This window comes from Carcharodon carcharias, chromosome 17 (genome assembly GCF_017639515.1).
Source record: "Carcharodon carcharias isolate sCarCar2 chromosome 17, sCarCar2.pri, whole genome shotgun sequence".
In the NCBI taxonomy this organism is placed as follows: Eukaryota; Metazoa; Chordata; class Chondrichthyes; order Lamniformes; family Lamnidae; genus Carcharodon; species Carcharodon carcharias.
Window position 1 is genome coordinate 65,539,095 of NC_054483.1, and position 20,117 is coordinate 65,559,211.

General features: G+C 44.3%; 1 protein-coding gene across 1 annotated transcript in view; it reads right to left on the reverse strand.

Moving 5' to 3' along the window:
- Positions 1-20,117, reverse strand: part of LOC121289648 — a 498,843-nt gene that overhangs the window by 288,170 nt on the left and 190,556 nt on the right. Inside the window, exons 3-6 of the mRNA XM_041209274.1 lie at positions 18,879-19,001; positions 15,933-16,094; positions 14,544-14,655; positions 2,144-2,194 (exon numbers count right to left, since the gene is read on the reverse strand). Of these exons, the coding sequence (XP_041065208.1) occupies positions 2,144-2,194; positions 14,544-14,655; positions 15,933-16,094; positions 18,879-18,954 (401 nt within the window). The 5' untranslated portion in view covers positions 18,955-19,001. The remainder of the gene's footprint in view (positions 1-2,143; positions 2,195-14,543; positions 14,656-15,932; positions 16,095-18,878; positions 19,002-20,117) is intronic.

A 20,117-nucleotide genomic window follows, 5' to 3' on the forward strand; every position in this document is an offset into this window, starting at 1 on the left:
GCACAGCATACCACAATGATGCGGTACACTCTCTGTGGACAGTACTGTAGACACCCACCTGAACAGTCCAAACATTGGAAGCCTGTCTTCGGATGTCAATGGTTTGCTCTATGATGGACCTTGGCACAGAATGCGCCGCACTGTATCTCTCCTCCGAGGCACTTTGAGTTTGATGCATGGGCATCATAAGCTAAGTCTTCTGCGGGTACCCTGGACCATGACCATGACTTGCATGCTGAGCCCCAGGACTGGCTTTGATTTCCCATCCCAACAATGTGCTCCAAAAAGACATGGCTACATGAGTGACTGCCACTTTCCCTCCTGGTTCCATCAAACTTCCCCCCTCCCCCAGTCATGAGTCTGTGTGAACTCTCTCTTGCGCTGTAAACCCACCTCCCCCAAGTCATGAGTCTGTGTGAATCCTCTCCCGCTCATCCAAAACTAAACCCTACTCAACCCCCTCATGAGCTCCAGTTCCCCCAGTCCCAATCATTCCTTTGCAAGTCAGCCCTCCCCTCCCTTGTTCGTCATAACCCCACCCATCCCCAGTTATTCCTCTACCTGTCATCCCCTCGCTTATTCCCTTGTTCATTTGAAACCCATACTCCTCTCCCACCCCTGCATGACTCTGAATATTCTCCCTGCAGCCTCTTTCCCAGTCTAGTCTCTCCAAGTACAGTGCAGCCCTGCCTACACTCCACAACAGTCTCTCCGGGTATAGTGCAGCCCTGCCTACACTCCACAACAGTCTCTCCGGGTATAGTGCAGCCCTGCCTACACTCCACAACAGTCTCTCCGGGTACAGTGCAGCCCTGCCTACACTCCACAACAGTCTCTCCGGGTACAGTGCAGCCCTGCCTACACTCCACAACAGTCTCTCCGGGTACAGTGCAGCCCTGCCTGCACCTCTCAACAGTCTTTCTCGGTATGGTGCTGCCCTGCCAACCCACCCCACCCTGGTCTTGCCTGATAGAGCAGTTTTATGAGTAGTCAGAGCAGCGGCAAGAGATGGCAGGAGCACAGTGAAAGGTAGGCGAACGCTGTGTTTATGCACCTCGAAGTCATGAGTGAAGTGAAGGTGGGCAGGCACATGCCACTTTCAACTGGTTGTAAATCAGACTGATCTAATTACCCGCTCACACAGCACTGAATTAGGAAGGAGGACGTGATTCTGGCGAGTTGTGATTTTAGTGTATCAATGACATGCTGATGCATGCAAATGGGGCTCCCAACATGGATCAACGGGAAAGTTGACCCGCCATTAGGCCACCTTGAAAGCCCTGAGGGGAAAATTCCAACTGATTTTTTGGCCAGTGGATATCTGACTTTTGGCCTCACACCCAATTTTGCATTCCTGCCCACCACGATTCCTGCCACTGGTGGAAGCAGAAAATTCCACCCTTTAAATTTTTTGACAGCAGAAATATCAAAGAAAGAAGATTACGAACATGTGAATTAGAAGGAGGAGTAGGCCACTCAGTCCTTCGAGACTGCTCTGCCATTCACTAAGAATCGTGGCTGATCTGATTAGACGGAGAGGTATTCATTACCATTTTGTCACCTCTCCACTAGATATGTACTCATACCAGATTGCAAGGTGCTGCCTTCCACCACCGCACCATTCCACCCCCCCAATCCCCACTTAACTATCAAGTAATAAAATATTTAAAATAGCTGAAAAACAGTGATATAAACAGTTCAATTACAATCACATTTCCATTTTGTTTTTCTTCAAAGAACAGTAACGCAAAATAATCTCAACTATGATAAATTTGAGTATTTGTTATTAACCTACAATGTTTCAGATCAAAAGCGTGATTTTGAATTTAGAAGACTTATATAAGCTAACTGTCAAAAGGATCCACTCTACTAGCTGAATGAGGTTGCAATGTGGAATGCAGCTTGTAAGGTAAAAAAAATCAAAAAAATGAGAAGTAAAATAAAACTGTCCAAAATGTCACTTTAAGAGAAGACAATAATAGGCCTTTTAACAGTAAAGCGATCTAGACTTGTCTTACCTGTCAAGCACCATGCTCACAAATTGAAGTATATTTTGAAAATAAAAATCAGCTTCCCCATCATGGTTTTTGTTCATGGACAAGTTTAGGTGATTAAACAGTTAAGTACAGCAATGTACACTTACATCTCTCTTAAATCATTCAATTTAGTGCAGGCTGCCTCTGTCTCTTCATTTCTGCAAATAATAAAGAAATTATTTTGTATTAAGATTTGCATTTACTTTAATAAATGATTTTATCATTAACTCATTTAAAGTTTCAGAATGTACACGTCCAATTTAGTTCTTGAAATGCACAGAATGTGACGAATTATATAATACAATTGCTCAGCCTCTCTGCTAAAGTGTGTAATTGCTATTAATTATTTTTTCCATGTGTAATAACCATTGGATATTAATATACATGGGTTTCAAAAGCTAAGTCAAAAAATTGATCTAGTTTTAAAGGTATTTAGATTGAATATTAATAGATCAATAGTATTAGTTTAAATAGAAGTTTGCTCAAAATATTTACATTAGAAACCCAACTCATTAACGTCAGATACAGGACATTGAATGACAATTGAACACTTCAGCAGTGAAAAGATCAAGTTCCTGTTTAGGTTGACTGGATTATTTGATCTTCAAGGACACTGGAGGAAAAATGGACACTTTCCACTATTTCTACTTACTGTCAGTACATCCAAGGCACATGAGGAAAAAAAAATGGGTAGACTACTCTCTGCCATCTGCCCAGCAATCCTTTTAGCCATATTCCACACTTAATATGACATTTCCATTTCACAGACGGCTATCCTATGGGTTGTCAAATCAGATTGCCAACACAGTACAAATGCGTACCCTTCTAAGATACTTCTGTGCAATGAGCTAATAACTATTGGACCTAAGTTAAGATTGCGTACACTAAATTAATTTAAGACCCGTATAGCTATCAGAGAAAGCGGTTTTCCTTCTATTATCTGAGGCAGGATGGAAACATGGGCCAGATTTTTCCGTTTGTCGGTTGGGCGGGCCCGACCGACTTGATCGTGGGTGGGCGGCCAATTGCCACTGGAAGAATGGGCCGCGCTGCTATTTTCTGTGGGCAGGCCTTGTAAGCGACTCCCATGGAGAACAGGAAAATAGTCGCGGGAGCGGGCAGCCTCAGGCCGCCGGTTCCAATGGGGAACCGGCAGCCTGCATAAAGAGTGGCCAGGCAGCCTGCTTGAGGCAGTGCACCATAGCCACTCGTGGAGAGAGGGAGGGAGGACCGAGTGGACAGCAGCATGAGCAGGAGGGGGGCAAGCTGCAGGAAAGGACAGCGAGGGGTCACTGTGCCCCCCCATTTTCAGATGTATGCCTTGCTGTCCTCCTACAAGAGGTGGCCATCCGTCGGCACCTTGTTTATCCTGAGGATGGGAGGAGGACGGCCCCCCATGTCACCAGCCAGGCATGGGAGGAGGTGGGTGACGCTGTAAGCGCCCATGATGATGTGCAGCACATTGGCACCCAGTACAGGAAAAGATTCAATGATTTGCTGCGCTCTGGACGGGTGAGTACCATGTATGTCTTGGCCATTTGACCCAGGAGGCAGCCTTAGCGTTTGAGCCCCCGATAGCATGTCTTGCTATCGTTATTGCATAGGGCATCTGGAGCATGTTGGGTGGGCAAATGGGTACTGACCATGCTTACATCAGCCTTAGTGGTTGAGGAGAAGAAAGGTTCTCCCTGCAGCATATGTTGGTGTTTGTGACATTTGAGTAGTCTGGGGGCAAACTGCAGTGAAGGCCACATGACACATACTCAGAACTCCAACACATGTCATATGGATGTTAATGAGATGGTGTAAGAGGTGCCTCAAGGTGTTTTGGGCAAGTGCCATCTGCTGGCATTGGCACCGCACCTAGTTGTGCCTCCTTGCCATGGGTGCTAAGACCCGTGTGATATTCAAAGTGATGGACGTCGAATATGTCCAAGGTGGCCGTTGTGAGAAGGTGTTGGGACCAGCCGTACTATCTTCTGGGGACTGATCACCAGTAGTGTGAACAGGAGCTGCTGGAGGCCTCAGATGGGCCACTGTGGTTGGGGTGCAGTGTGCGCGTGCAGAGTACATGATACTCTTCTCTGTTTTGCAGGCAAAAAGTCACCACAATGGCCAGGAGTGCCAGAGGACTGGAGGTGGGCGCGCCCTCCTGCAGCGCCTCACGCCTTTTGAAGAGCAGGCTATGGAGCTGTGCAGGAGTCAGGAGGCCAGGGCAGATGAAGGCGGCGAAGTTGGGGTCCAGTGGCCAGGTATTTAAGGTCCACAGTCCCACCCACTCTGTCTGCACACCATCCAAACCACTGATGGTTGCTGCAATTGTTAATGCTGAAACAATGCTCATTCACAGACTGAGACATTCTGACATGTGGGTCATACAGAAGGGACCCTCGTCCCCTTGAGGAATTGCGTCTCCAACCCCTTCCAAAGTCACCTTATCCCATTTGTGACCACTATCACCATAGTCTAACATGCCATTGGATCACTGCTGCACAGCCAAAGACTTATTTCATCTGAGGGGGTTTGGGACTTCCAGCACCCTTTCAGCCAGTGCGCCCCACATTACTTTGTCGAAAAGGTCCTCAGTACCTCAGCTGTGAACCTCATGGCACTCAACTTAAATAAATGCCACTACGTTACTCATCCCTGCGCCAAGGGGAAATGTTGCCTTCTGCCCACCCGGTCTTTGCTCCTCCTTACGGAATGAAGGCCAATAATGTGACCTCTCAATCTCCTGTGATTGACGGCAAATGTCGCTACTGTTTGCGATGTTTCTTCAGCCCCACAACTATCCAGGCCACAATGCATCCAGATCAGGTACCTCTGCACTCTCCCCACTCCTCTGGTTCATAACATGCCATGTGGCATTCCTGAGGCCATCTGATCAGCCTGTCTGCATGTGCGTTTAATGGTTGGGGCTCATCTTGACTCTTTTCCACCTCACCAATGTTCTTCTCCTTAGGGTCTTGAAGGGTGAGCAACTTATAAGGCTGGAGGGGAGAGGGATGAAAGGTTGAACTAAATGTACGCTAACTGATGCACTGTCCTTGTTGTTAATTTCAGCATCACCAGCAGAGCGACCCGCACCTTGACCCCGCAGCGGCACCTCCACACCTAAGGGCCAACATGTGCATCTTGCGGCACATCATTTCAGCCAGCCAGGAACCAGCGCAGACACACGCACCTCGATGGAGACTTTACCATTGGCCAGTGTCCCGGGTCACAGTGGAGAGCGCACATCATGATCGCTGGAGGAGATGGTAGGGGCAGAGAATGCCAATGGCGCCAGCAGCTGGAGGGCTGCAGGGGATGAGGCATATGCTGAGTCTGGCACTGATGACGTGCTTCTGGAGTTGTCCCCAATGCAGCAGCTGCAGGACAGGCAGCAGCAAGTGCGTTTGCATCTGGCAGGATTGAGTGAGAGAATGGGAAATGCTTCAGTTGCTCTCTGCAACGGAGGAGACCAGGCAGAGTGTACATGAAGGTTTGGCCCTCAGGGCAGAGCTTCAGGCTTCCTCCAATGAGAGATAGGCGACTCTCAAAGAAAGGGGCTTTAATCGAATGGAACATTTCACGATTGGGATAAGCTCTGACCTGCAAGACCTCACAGCGGTACTGGCCACGGGTGGTCATTCCCAATGTGGGAGATGTTGTGGACACCAAGCGTCGACGCTCGGTGCTGGGAGGTGAGCAGGGAGGTCGAAAGGGACCTCATGTCGGCGCAGCAGCTGCCTGTCGTCACTGCGAGCTCCTCTCAGGGCGCTACGGACGAGGGCAGCAGCTCCTCCTCCCCTCTGTCAGTCAACATTTCTTCCGTTGAGTCTGCGACAACTGGGGAGGTGCCAGTTCTGGAACTGGCCACTCCCTCCCAGGCGGGGCCATCACAGGCTCCTCGGGCCAGAGAACGCCCACCAAGGTCATGGAGGCCAATAGGACAGCAGAGTCAGCAGGCTGTCTCTCAAGCCACTCCGAGTGATGAGGCAGCACCTAGACGTAGCACCCGAAAACGTAAGCATTAAGGCACCTTAGGCACTCCCCAGGTATGTCACTGGTGATTTTGTGTTGGCCTTAGAATAGGGACCCATATTTCTGTGATAGCAAAAAAGTGCTGTGTGCTTTTCTTTTGGACAAAATAAAGTTCACCTATGTAACCATGGCTGAGGGTCTTTTGTTTGTGGTGCATTTTTCTTATTCACATATTTATCAAGAGTGTTTGAGTGGATATTGATGTTTCTGTACTAAGCCCTTATTTGCAGCTGAACAGGTGGAAGATGTGGCACCTAAGTGCCACATGTGGGAGTGCCAGGCAATGCTGTTCCTGCTGATCCATGTGTGTGGAGCTAGCTGAAGGTTCTTTGGATTAAATTGTCACGGGTGTCCCTGCCTCCTTGGTGTAAATGCGGGTCATCATTCTGCCCCTCATCATCGCCCTGTGCTTCCTCATCCTCTGAGGCACTGCTGGATTCATCATGTGCAGCCTCATCCAGGGCGTCAAGGTCTTCATCGTCAAATGCATCCCCCCTTTCCAGCGCAAGATTGTGCAGGGCGCAGCAGACTACCACAATCAGAGAGACGCGAATTGGGGGTACTGGAGTGCGCCCCCTGAGCGGTCCAGGCAACGGAAGCGCATCTTGAGAAGACCAATCTCTCCACCACAACCCTTGTGGTGCCCTGGCTCCTATTGTACCGATGCTCAGCTTCTGTTCTTGGATGGCGTACTGGCGTAATGAGCCACCTTCGCGGGGGATAGCCCTTGTCACCCAGCAGCCAACCATCCAGCCGAGCTGGAGCACTGAACAGCCCCAGCACCTGGGAGTGTCTGAGGATGTAGGCATCGTGGGAGCTGCCTGAGTACCTTGCAAGGACTTGTAGAATCTGCATCCTGTGGTCACACACAATCTGCACGTTCATGGAGTGGAAGCCCTTCCTGTTGACGAAGGCACTGGGCTCACATGCTGGCGCCTTGATGGCCACATGTGTACAGTCTATTGCACCCTGGACGTGGGGGAAGCCAGGAATCGCCACAAAGCCTCTGGCTCGCTGTATCTGACTTGCCTGGTCGTAGCAGAAGTGGATGAAGGTGGATACCCATCTGAACAGAACATCTGTAACATGCTTGACACAAGTGTGGACAGCTGATTGGGAGACACCGCAAAGATCACCCAACGAGCCCTGGAAGGAGCCAGAGGCTTGGAAGTGGAGGGCAACTGTGAGCTTCAGAGCCGCTGGCATGGGGTGTCCACCCACACAGTTAGGGGAGATCTCAGGCCCAATCATCTGACAGATATAGTTGACCGTCTCCCTTGGGAGTTGGAGCCTCCTTCGGCACTGCACCTCAGTCATATTGAGGTAGATGCCTCGCCGCCTGTATACCCTGGCAGCAGGATAGTGGCATCTTCTGCGGCCCCTTGCACCTTGGACAACCTCTTGGCCCTACGCCCCTTGTGCTTGCACCTGGCCTCCCAAAGGTGGCTCCCCTGGAGGCTGATTGTCCTGTCCTGGCCTCCTCCTTATTCTATCCCTCCCTTCCTCCTCAGGGGAGCTGCCTCCAATGGAGAGGTCAGAACCCATATCCCCAGGCTAATTGGAGGTCTCCAGAAAGCTGCAGGCCTGAGAAAGATTACTGTCTGCAGACTGATTTCAAAGTACACAAGAAGCTCTTGGAAAATGATGAGAACTGCTAACAATCACACAGACAACTTTTAAACACTTTCAGCAATTAAAAGTCCATGTAAAACATGAACAACCCCTCTGAGTCCACATGTCCCAACATTGCATGAGTTTTCTTAAAAAATCTCCTATCTGCCTGCCCGTTGGGCCCGTGCTCCGACCTGAAGTTCGCCCGGGCCCCTCAAAATCCTGGACAATTGGCAAGTTAAGGGCCTTATCGAGCCCATCTATTAATGGCGGGAAAATGCCCCGCTGCTGAGCGTGCCCACCAACCGAAATATCGCGATGCTGCGCGCAGACGTCGGCACGCTCACGCGACATTTTAAGCGCTGACATGCGGGCTCCACCACCCGCATGTCAGCCGGAAAATTCTGCCCATGATTCTAGAGGTGAAAGGACATTTAAATCTAAATATTCTAAATCATTGTGCTACCTAGTCCCCAAAAAACATTTGGAGCTAATCAGTGTCTGAAAACAAGAGGCTTTGCTTAGTCAAAAGACAACACAAATGATAGCTGTTTTCCAGTGAAGTGCAGGTAGATAAATATGCTAGCTATTAAGATACTTCAGTTTCAAGTAGTAGGGATCTGTATTAAGAACCCAGAACAGCACACTATATTCAGCCAAAAGACTGCAATCAACAAAACCTATATGTTCTGCTGATGTAGCTGGCATATATTTTTCTAAACTTTCCAGTTGCATATTAAGCAGAGTGCTTCTTAACAACAAGATACTTTGCTTCAGAGAAAGGGAAAACCTATGATCTGTAATCATGTGCCACTCTTGACTGATCATAGACTATGCATGTTGACCTTGATCACCATACCTTCACAGCCAAGGGAAATTCCATAGAAGCAAGGAGCCTCTTGGGGAAAAACAGAGGAAATATCAAAATAATTATGATAAGCAATTTATATACTCTGTGTTGAGCTTTACCTTTTTAAAATATATATATATATTTAATGTTTTGTTTTGGAGATAAATAACAGGAATTTACAATTGCATCCTTACTGTGCTAAATATTTTTCCCCACTGCTGGGTTCCCATCAATCAAGAACAAAGAACAAAGAAAAGTACAGCACAGGAACAGGCCCTCCAAGCCTGCACCGATCATATTGCCCGTCAACTAAAACATTTTGCACTTCCAGAGTCCGTATCCCTCTATTCCCATCCTATTCATGTATTTGTCAAGCTGCCTCTTAAACACCACTATCGTACCTGCTTCCACCACCTCCTCTGGCAGCGAATTCCAGACACTCACTACCCTCTGTGTAAAAAACTTGCCCTGCACATCTCCTCTATAGTTTTCTCCTCTCATCAGAGAACAAGAAATCAAGGCTTGAAGACTATGGCCAGCGCTGTGAGGACACATATGTTTGTCATTGTCATCGATCCTAATTCCAAGAAATTAATTACATACAGTGAGGTAATGACAGAAACAATTTTGTCACCTCCCCTGAGGTAAGTTCCTTCAGCTTTTACTTAAATATGGAAAACATTGGAATTGTGAGCATTTGCATCCTTTAGAAAATGTGTTTAATTAGAAGTCTTTTAAATTGTCATCATCATTAATAATATTCAAAAAAGTTGTATAGACTGGAATGTACAAACCTCCAGGATAAAGATGGTGAGGCATAGTCTAAAAATTAGAGACAGATCTGTCAGGTGTGAAATTGGGAAACATTTCTTCATTCAAAGGCTGGTTGAGTTTGAAACTCTCTTCCACAAGTGTCAATTGAAGCTCAGTCAATTGTTAATTTTAAAACTGAGATTGATAGATTTTCATTAACCAAAGGCAGGTATATGAAGTGGGGTCACACATCAGCCATGATCTCATTGAATGGTAGAACAGAGTCGAGCAGCTAAATGGCCCGCCCACACCTGTTCCAATGAGTGAAGAAGACAGCAGACTGCAAGAGGATGTAGTAGTGAAATAGGCAGATTTGGTTGGTGAAATTTAATGCAGAGAAATGAGAAGCGATGCATTTTGAAAAAAAGATGAGACAATATAAGCTTAATGCTGCAACTTTGAAAGGGGTGCAGGAACAGAGCAACTTGGAAGTTTATGTACACAAATCTTTGAAGATAGCAGGAGAAGTTGACAAGTTGTTAGAAAGACATATGGGACCCCTGATTCCATAAATAGAGGCATAGAATATAAAGCAAGAAAGTTAGGCTAATTTTGTATAAATCACTAATTAAACCTCATTTGGAGTATTGTGTCCTATTTTAGTCAGGGCACTTAGAAAGAATGCCAAGGCCTTTGAAAGAGTGCAGATAAGAATTACCAGAGTGGAATTGGGGATGAGAGACTTAAGTTATTTGGTGAGACTAAAGAAGCTGGGATAATTCGCCCTGCAGCAGAGAAGATTAAGGGGAATTTAGTAGAGGTATTTGAAGTTATGAGGAGTTTAGATAGTTTCCCTTTATTTACTCTGTTTCCACTGGCAGGTAACCAGAGGTTACTGATTTAAGGTCATTGGCGAGAATGTTAGAGGGGAGATGAGGAAAAATTATTTTTATGCAGCCAATTGTTTTGATCATAAATGCATAGCTTGTAAGCGTGATGTAAGCAGATTCAATGGTAACTTCCAAAAGACAACTGGATAAATATTTGAAGGAGAAAAAAAGACTGCAAGACTATGGGAAAGAGCCAGGGAGTGCGACTAAATAGATAGCATTTTCAAAGAGCCAACCCAGACAGGAAAGGCCAGATGATCTCCTTTTATACTTTATGATTCCTTGATTCTTAGCTTCCTTGGCCAATCCAGCTTAGCTCGTTCATCAATAACCTTACCTCCATTATAGGATCAGGAGTGGGCCTGTTTATTGATGGTTCAACAATGTTAATTCCATTCCTATATCCTTTGATAATGAAGCAGCCCTTTGCAGGGTCCTACAGCGCCTGAATAATGTCCAGACTTCGGCTGAAAGATGGGAGAAAAGATTCACATCATACAAATACCAGCTAATGACCACCACAAACAAGTGAAAGTCCAGCCATCTCCCATTGACCTCTAACTGTATTACCATTGCTGACTTCCAACCAACGTCATCCTGAGGGTCTCAATCAAACAGAAACCGAACTGGACCAGTCATATCATGCATGACTAGAAGAATACAGACTGGATAGGTTATCCAGCACAGGGCATATTGCTTGAATATTTCCCCTGCCACTCCATTCAAAACCCACCTTTTCCATCATTGGTGCAGTGTGATTGCATAACAGGTCACTTTTTAAAGTGTTAATAGCCATTCGTTAAGAAACAATATTAAAAAAGAACAAAATCATGAATTATTTCCCTGAACTGTATGTCTTGCTCCACTCTTTAGACATGAACAATTTCACATTGTGGGTAGTTGACGGCTGAAACTTAAATCATGTTCATTGAGAATATGAGTAGAAATACGAATGTGAAAATATAATTGAGGCATTTAGAAGTTTAGACCTTTCAAATAACATGGTAATTATAATATGCCTCAATATAAAGAATCCAATACCTGTCAGAATTTTAAAAACTTGCTGTCAGAAGTATGAATTGGAGATTAACTTTAGTTAACACAATCGTTGATCCTTTACCTCACAAATAAACCTTTAAAATTCATTTAGGCCTTGGGCCAACCTGCTGAAGGTTTGGACACCCCAACTCAAAGGGTCACAAGCTCAAAAACATTCCAGTTTCAACTGATAATCGAGTGTACCTGCCCAAATTTGGCAAGTTTTACCAGTTTCTGAAAGACCTGGCCCACAGAACACTAACAGCACCTCAGAGATGCAGAAAAACTTGTAGGGCAACTATCCTACAAGAGCTAAGCACCTGTTAAGTTATCAAGATGCGGGTAAACAAAATCTGTCCTACCTTGCAGGTTGAAGGGGAAAAGGATAATATTAATTGGAGAGACTTCTAAGCCTACGCACTTTATGGGAGGATGGGTTAGCTTCCCCGCTCCCCCCCCCCCCAAAAGTCAGTCAGCACCTTGCCAACCAGAAACCCAGCTGCCCCTCAGCAATATTACTTAGGGGGCAGCTTTAATAAGGGCAGAAGCTCCACTCTTACCAAATCAGGGAGGAAGTCCCGCCCTAGAGAGCTGCTGGCCAATCAAATAGGCTGGCAGCTCTGTAGTTCCAGCAGCGCCAGAAGAGTAGTGGCCACTGCTGGGACTACAAGCACTCCCAAAGGAGAAGAGAGGATGTCTCCTGGACTTGAGTTTAGCTTGGGGATTTTGGGCAGGCCCAGAAGGAAACCCCCAGGTAAGGGGAGAACTGGGGGCGTCGAGTTCGAGAGCCCGAAGGGGAGGGATAGAGGGGTATAATCTGAAGGTGTCCTCAATGGGCACAATGAACCCCCCTAAAGGAGGTACCCCAATTCCTGCCTGACAGCAGCCCATGGAGTCAAAGCTGTCGGATGTTCACCTTGCCTCTACCTCCCTCTGAAGGCCAAAAAATTGCTGCAAATGCAGATTGAGGCCACAGCTTGTGGTGAATTTTATGAGGGGATAGATTAACCACACCCCCAATCTAAAAGTCAGTCGGCACCTCACTAACCAAAAATCTGGCTGCCCTGCCCCCTACATGGGGGCAGCCTTAATTTGGTTAGTGGCAGTTAATCGGCTACTTAAGGGCCTCAATGGGTCTAAAGGCAGGCGGGTGTCTGACACCTTACCCGCCCCCTGTAAAATGGGGGGCATTTTGGGGTGGGTGGGAAAGTGGCGAGCTGGCCACCTACTTTATTTTACGAGCGCCCACAAAATACGCCAGCAGGGAGCTCTAAAATGCAGCCCTTTATATTACTTGCAAAGAAGACAAACTGAAAATCTGCAGTCGTTTCCCTGGCCAAAAAGGAGTGAAGGGGCAATTTTGTTTTCATTTTGGTGAGCCCCAGAATACACCTGTCACCCGCAAGACAGTCTTTCAAGATTTCCAGCCTCCTTTGGCAGGCAGAAAAAAAGGCAGGCATGCAAGGTGCACCCCAGTGGCTCAGACAACCATCCCAGGGTATTCAAATTAGCAAACTTGCCCCATTCAGCAGGACAGACACAGGGGCCGATGGATTAATATCAGCAGCTGATGCTAAGATTAAGGCGGGGAGAAAGAATTATTTAAATATCAGCACTAGAACAGCCAAGCAGAAAGACAGCTTATAGCAGCAGTACACTGATGGAATAAGAAGAAAGAGTAAATGCATTAGTGGACACCAGCCAATATACACACTGTGGCAGATAGGAGTTTTTTTTCTTACCTTATATGCAGGCTTTTCTTTGGGCTTGAATTTTGGTTGGGGTTCATCTTATACAGTTGGTGTATAAACTCTGAAGTTCTCTCGCTAAACATTTCCATTCTCCAACTCTCTCTCCTCCTTTAAGAACCTCATTAAAACTTACTAGCTTGATCAAACTTTTAGTCACCTCTCCTTCTTTGGCTCAGTGTCAATTTTTATCTGATTAAACTCCCCTTAGGAGGTTCTCCTACACTAAAGGAGCTATATAAATGCAAGTTGTTATATATAATGCATTAAAAAGGGTGGGCACTCCCTGACGCAATCCAATTAATTAGTCAGTGTCTTGAAACACTCCCTCGAGACAGAACAGTTCACTAATAAGCCTCACAAGTGATACTCCCTTGAAACAATTCATTTTTTGTTAAACAGTATCAACATTTATCACCCTTTGTTTTCCGTTCACTAACATCCCTTCAAGGTATTTCCCATAACATTCCCAGAAACAAGGCCCTAGCTTCATTAAATGTATATACATGCTATGCAACAATGGCCCCATTCTTACTTGGAAATGGCAACAAGGTCAATTGATACATCAACAAAAAATGTGCTGCAAAATATAATCAAATCATCCATGTGTTAACATCTAAGTTCACAAAATTATAACGAACCATTTTAAACTTAATCATAGACAAAATTATAACGCTTTGATGAGTGAGTCCAAGTACTGGATAGCTAAAAGCAGAAATCTGACTAGTATAGTAAATTAACTACAGTCTTTTCACAAATTCAATCTACAGTACAATTCAGCTAAGGTGAGTGGAATGAAATATTCCTCTGCAGCGCCACAATCACTGACAAAGTAATGTCTGGGAAACAGAACATGGCCATTAATTGGTATAATCAGAAAAAAACATGTGGCTATCCAGTGTTCGACCTGTAATTCAGAGAGTTAGGAGACCAACTTAACTGAGAAAGCTAAATTTGAGATTTAATCAGCTGAATTGACATGTCACATAATTAATGTCCAAATGATATATCTGAATTTAATACTACACTGTTCTAGCCAATGTGAGCATCTATTACAGAATGCAAGATGCTTCAAGGATATGTTCATCTACAAAGTCTATATTTCTATATAAATTTTGAATTTGCTACCTATATGATATATTGAAAACACTATGTTGATATCACCAATAGAGCCTAGTTTAACCATTTCACTCAAACCACCTGTTCAAAATATACCATAAACATGTACATACACTATTTTTAAGCACATTTCACAATCTATAAAACCAAGTACATTCCTAGCAATACTAGAGTAACGAAAGAACATTTTCTTCTGTGCTAAAACTGACTGACATTTTATCGCCAACAAAGTCTTACTTTTCTAGCAGCAGCTATAATACTTTTGCACTTCATGCTGATGTCACTGATACTTCATTGTCTACATCACTCATTAGCATATCTATTCTATTAACCCATTATACTACAATTGTGACCAAAAATAATCCTTGAGAGTAGCAGCTAAAGGGTTATCATCTTTGTTAATGAAATAATTCTCCAGGTCATGCTACGTGTAATATGGACAACAAAGGTTCATAATTCTATTATCACTAACCGTTTCTCCTGTAATTGATGAAGTAAGCTGAAGTAAGGTGCTCGGGCGATTGCATCAGCTATTCCAGATTCTGGTGCTGAACTCCCAGTAATTTGGGAACTGTATACTCCATCTACAAGGCAAGACATGAAGATAGCATATTTTTGAAAAGCTGCTGACTAATTTACTGAATAAATCTAACCCAACATTTATCAGTGAATACATTACAAACAGTACATTAACATCAAGACTACAAACACAAAGAAATAGTGTAAAATATATTGGGGGTGATTTTCCACAAATACCTAAGCTATATAAATACTAGTTGATGCCTTTGTCACTAAAGAGCCTCGAAAAGGGACAAGATTGGTGTTAAGCTGAAATGCCAGTTTAGCCTGCATTTTGCACTAGATACCATCTTGGAGTTAAAACTTGCACTGGGAACAGCCACCAAGACGATCTTTAAGGGGCTGATTGGTATTTAAATTGACAGTTAGTATTCATTAAGGAAGCTGCATGGCATTTTGGTGAATTGACGCTACCTCCTAACACCAATCAGCTGATTAGAAGTAAACAAGTTTTGCAGAGGGTTTCAAGGTTATTTAAAGGTATAACACCTTTTGCCCTTCACTTGCTAAATGAGGTTGGAAAAGGATTTTTGAAACACACCAAGAGACTTTCTGGGACACTTTACCAAGATTTCACCAACATTTATCAACATTATTCCGGAAACTCACTGAAGGCTTCATCTAAAAAGAGTAGGTGTTGTGCTACTCTACTTACTAGGAGTCAAGAAGAGAAAGGAAGGGTTCAGTCATCAGCATCTTGCCAGGCGCTCCCTTAGTTTCCAGGAATAATGGGAAGAGGACTTGAGGCCGAGCAGAGCACCACCAACTGGTACAGGAGAGAGGGACAGGAAGGACAGAAGAGCAAGGTAAACTCGTTCCCCCTGTGGGTAGAGGACACCAATCCTGCTCTGGACCTCCTCCACCAGGACCTAGATGCCACATCTGAAAATCTGTGTACCCTCATTCAGTCCCATGAAACCTGCTGCTCTGCATCAGCTACCACACTCCACATCTTCAAAAGGAATTGGGTATATAAAATCCACATATACTGCTCCATGAAAATAGTTTCTAATCAACACGAGTGCTAAATCAGCAGGTGTCTTCAGGAAAATACAAATTATGGTAATCACCAGTTAGAACCAAAATTGGGTGCAAAAACCAAACTTTCAAACAGGTGTGACTTAATAGCATGGCATCTAACAGCCTGTCTCACTTCACCAAAATAATCCCCATTGTGTTACTATTATTAAAGTGGAAAATAATTCAATATTGATTGGCAGCTTGCACTGAATAATATTACATGGTTGTAGAAAGGAGATATTGAAAGCTTTCTTCTTCTTACCATAAAGTTCATCCCTGATGAGTTTCAGTACTCTGGAAAATACACCCATGTGTGGTAAAAGGTCTTCTAATACTTGAAACACCAAGTTCATTCTTTCCTCTGTTGGCTTTTTGAAGGACAGTTTCTTTTTGTCCTCAATCAGGCGCACAAGATACTGATTAGCTGTTCAAACATCGAAAAAATAATGAACGAAACAGCAATGTCCACAAAATTCAGACAAGGTGCATTTATTCAACAAAAACAAAAATGCCTGGAAAAACTCAGCAGGTCTGACAGCATCTGTGGAGAAGAATACAGTTAACGTTTCGAGTCCATATGACCCTTTATCAGAACTAAGGAAATAGCAAAATTAGGTGAAATATAAGCTGGTAGAGGGGGGTGGGACAGGTGGATAGGGCGCCAGTGATAGTTGGAGGCAAAGAAGAGATTGCCAAAGGTGTCATAGACAAAAGGACAAAGGGGTGTTGACAGTGGTGACATTATCTAAAGGATGTTCTAATGGCGATATTAAGGGTAGCAAGCAGGACAGGCTAGTGGCAGATGGCCCTAGTGGGGGTGGGGTGGGAGGAAGGGATCAAAATGGGCTAAATGGTGGAGATAAAACAATGGATCGAAATAAATTTTAAAATAGGTGGGAAAAGAAAAATATATATTTTTTAAATTATAAATTATTGGAAAAAGGGGGATCGGAAAGGCAGTGGGGATGGAGGAGAGAGTTCATGATCTGAAATTGTTGAACTCAATATTAAGTCCGGAAGACTGTAAAGCGCCTAGTCGGAAGATGAGGTGCTGTTCCTCCAGTGTGCGTTGAGCTTCACTGGAACATTGCCGCAGACCAATGGACATGTGGGCATGAGAGCAGGATGGTGTGTTGAAATGGCAAGCGACAAGGAGGTCTGGGTCATGCTTGCGGACAGACCAGTGTTCCGCAAAGTGGTCACCCAGCCTGCGTTTGGTCTCTCCAATGTAGAGGAGACTGCATTGGGAGCGGTGAATGCAGTAATCTAAATTGAAGGAAGTGCAAGTGAAGTGCTGCTTCACTTGAAAGCAGTGTTTGGGCCCTTGCCTTGGACGGTGAGGAGGGGGGAAGTAAAGGGGCAGGTGTTGCACCTTCTGCGGTTGCATGGGAAGATGCTGTGGGAGGGGGTTGAGGTGTAGGGGGTGATGGAGGAGTGGACAAGGGTGTCCCAAAGAGAACAATCCCTGTGGAAAACCGCCGGGCCGGGGGGGAGGCGGTGGGGGGGTGGGTGGTGGTGAAGGAAAGATATGTTTGGTGGTGGCATCATGCTGGAGTTCGCGGAAATGGCGGAGGGAGATCCTTTGAACGCGGAGGCTGGTGGGGTGATAAGTGAGGACAAGGGGGACCCTATCAATATGGTAAGTAGTAACTTAGTAATGGAGCGAAGTGAAATCTCCATCTAGACTCAGTTATCCAATATATAATCCAAACAGGATCACAGATTGGCCAAACTGGCTGATTAAGGGAACTTAAGAGGTAAAACTTGTCTGGGGCACACATCCTCACATTCAGATGCAAATAAACCTAGAAACTGTTGATTTAGCAGGTAACATCTCCATTAAGATAGCAGAGAGGAATTTCAAGTGACTGTACTAAGCTTTTAGTGTTGCACTGCATTATTTTACCCCACATAAATCCTCATTCTCCACTCCAAAAGTAATGAGGTGGTGTCAAACTTATATTATAGGCTACATTATTCAACACTGGCCAATTCCATAGCACGAGTGAGAGCACTTTGAACTAACTGGAATTACAGTGTATGGAAATATACAACTGGTGCTGCAAACTGATTTTCACTGCAGCAAGGAGGTTGATAATGGCTGATGCCATAAATGTCACCAATCAAGAACTGCTGACTTAAAGGGCACCTAGCTTTTGGTGTGTTGGCTTTTGACTTCCCTTTTCTATCACTTTGGGGCTATGCAAGACAACAGTAACCAAAAACATGACTTGCAATGAGCTTCCTCTTCTCTATCCATACACATTTCTCCCCCAGTATTGTTTTATGTGCAAGAAGGTAAAAGTGAACCAGAAAATCCTTTTTCAAAGGAGGTTCGGATAGATCAATACCACTAAACAGCAGGATCAGCACACATCAGAGATAAAACAACAGCTCTGTCAACATAATAGAAACTGATTTATTCCTCTATATATACCCTAAGTTGTGCAAGACACTTCAGAAATGTTAATACAAGAAACGTTCAGTGTGTGAGAACACTGCATTCACACTTTGGTAGTGAATTTATTCACTGGCCCATCAGATTGGTCACTCACCTGTTGAAAACAGCTTATTTTTTAAATATATGGCCTTGGCTAACTAGCAATATACATTAAAAACTGCATTTTGTGACAAAAATGGTATAAAAGTTATACATTGGCTACAAAATTCTATAAAAGGTGCTGCATATATTATCATTCCATTGCAAAATTAATGTAGATTTATATTTCCCTGAAGCAACTATGAAAATATCTTTAATTATTGCAACAAGATAATCAATTCCTTGTTGCAGTCAAGCTTACCTCCCTCTATCCTGTCTGCAGGTCAGCTGGACCGGAAGACTGAATAGTGAGCTTATTGTATCTGGCACTGTACCATGTGTTGCCTGATAAGAAAAATCAGGTTTCAGGTGGGCAGGAGTACACAGCTCTAGTATGCGTGCCCTATTCACGTGCAAATTGGTATCCCTGATAGAGTGCTACTCAATTCCTAAATTAGTTTCTAAATATACAATACTTTTTTTAATTAGATTTTTTGAAATCAAGGAACACTGTTCCTTTCATGTCTCAATACAGAACCTGAGGCTGATTATGCCATTTTTCCTTCTCATAAGCGCAGATATTGAGTTCAGCATGCCACAAACTTAACTGATACTGATTGATATCTGCATTTTGAAGCTTGCAAATGTGATTTTCTTAATTTTCCTTACCTGGTGATATTGCCCCGAGTATAACATTAGAATCCAATGATTTAAGCTTCCGTGATTTTGTCTTGAATGCCATCATGGACAAAGAACCTGTCACTCAGTTGTGAGGAAATTGCAATTATGCAACTGAAACAAAAATAAATTAGATAAATTATTATGCAAGCTCTTATGCTTTGTAAGGCACTTATACTAGAGATTGCATTAGAGATTGTTGCCACCAAATTTAATATAGAAACAAAGGCCACAGAAATCTCAAATTTTCTACCTTAGCTCCCTCTTGCATCTTGCACTTGCATTAGCATCCAATGTGATGTCCAGCATGTCCCAGATGCCTGGTTATGCATCATTCAATACTTTCATCTCCCTTTACTTCAAGCACTTTCAATTCCTTTCGCTAGTTTCATCAATCAAATTGCTACATTTCTGAAAGTAGAGGAGGTTGTTGGCGGCATAATGTTCCTGCTGGATCCTCCTCCGCCATTTTCACTTGTTCTTTCTCACATGCTCTTTGTGATTCATCTGGTTCCTCAACTTCACTATATGTATCTTCAAGGACAGCAGCTGAAGATGGAAGCTCAGAACTGGACAAGTCTGAAGTAATCCAAGGCATTGTCACAATGACAAGCTTGGAGGGATGGACTTGTCATTGGGATCAGAAATCTTCCAACTTAGCTTCAGGTATTCTGCAAACTAATGTCTCAATGGGTGGACTGGTTCTAGCATGGTAAAAAGTGGAAAACACACCAATGCTCTGCACTGGTAAGTTATAGTTTTATCTGATAAATTCCAACTGTGCTTTCTTGGGGGTTCCAAAATCTTGGCTCTGGCAAATTATATCAAAGCTCTCTGCTACAAAAGCAAAATACTGTGGATGCTGGAAATCTGAAATAAGAACAAAAATGCTGGAAAAACTCAGCAGGTCAAGCAGCATCTGTGGGGAGAACAGAATTAACGGGCGGGATCTTCTGGTCCCGCTGAAGTCAACGGAGATTTGAATGACTCGCCACATCCTCAGTAAAGCCCAACTGATTCACTAATGTCCTTTAGCAAGGGAAATCTGTCGTTCTTATCTGGTCTGGCCTACATGTGACTCCAGACCCACAACAATGTGGTTGACTCTTAAATACCCTCTGAACAAGGTCAGTTAGGGATAGACAATAAATGCTGGTCTAACCAGCGACGGCCACATCCCATGAATGAATATTTAAAAAATTCACTGAGTGTGCAGCTGGTGTGCAACTA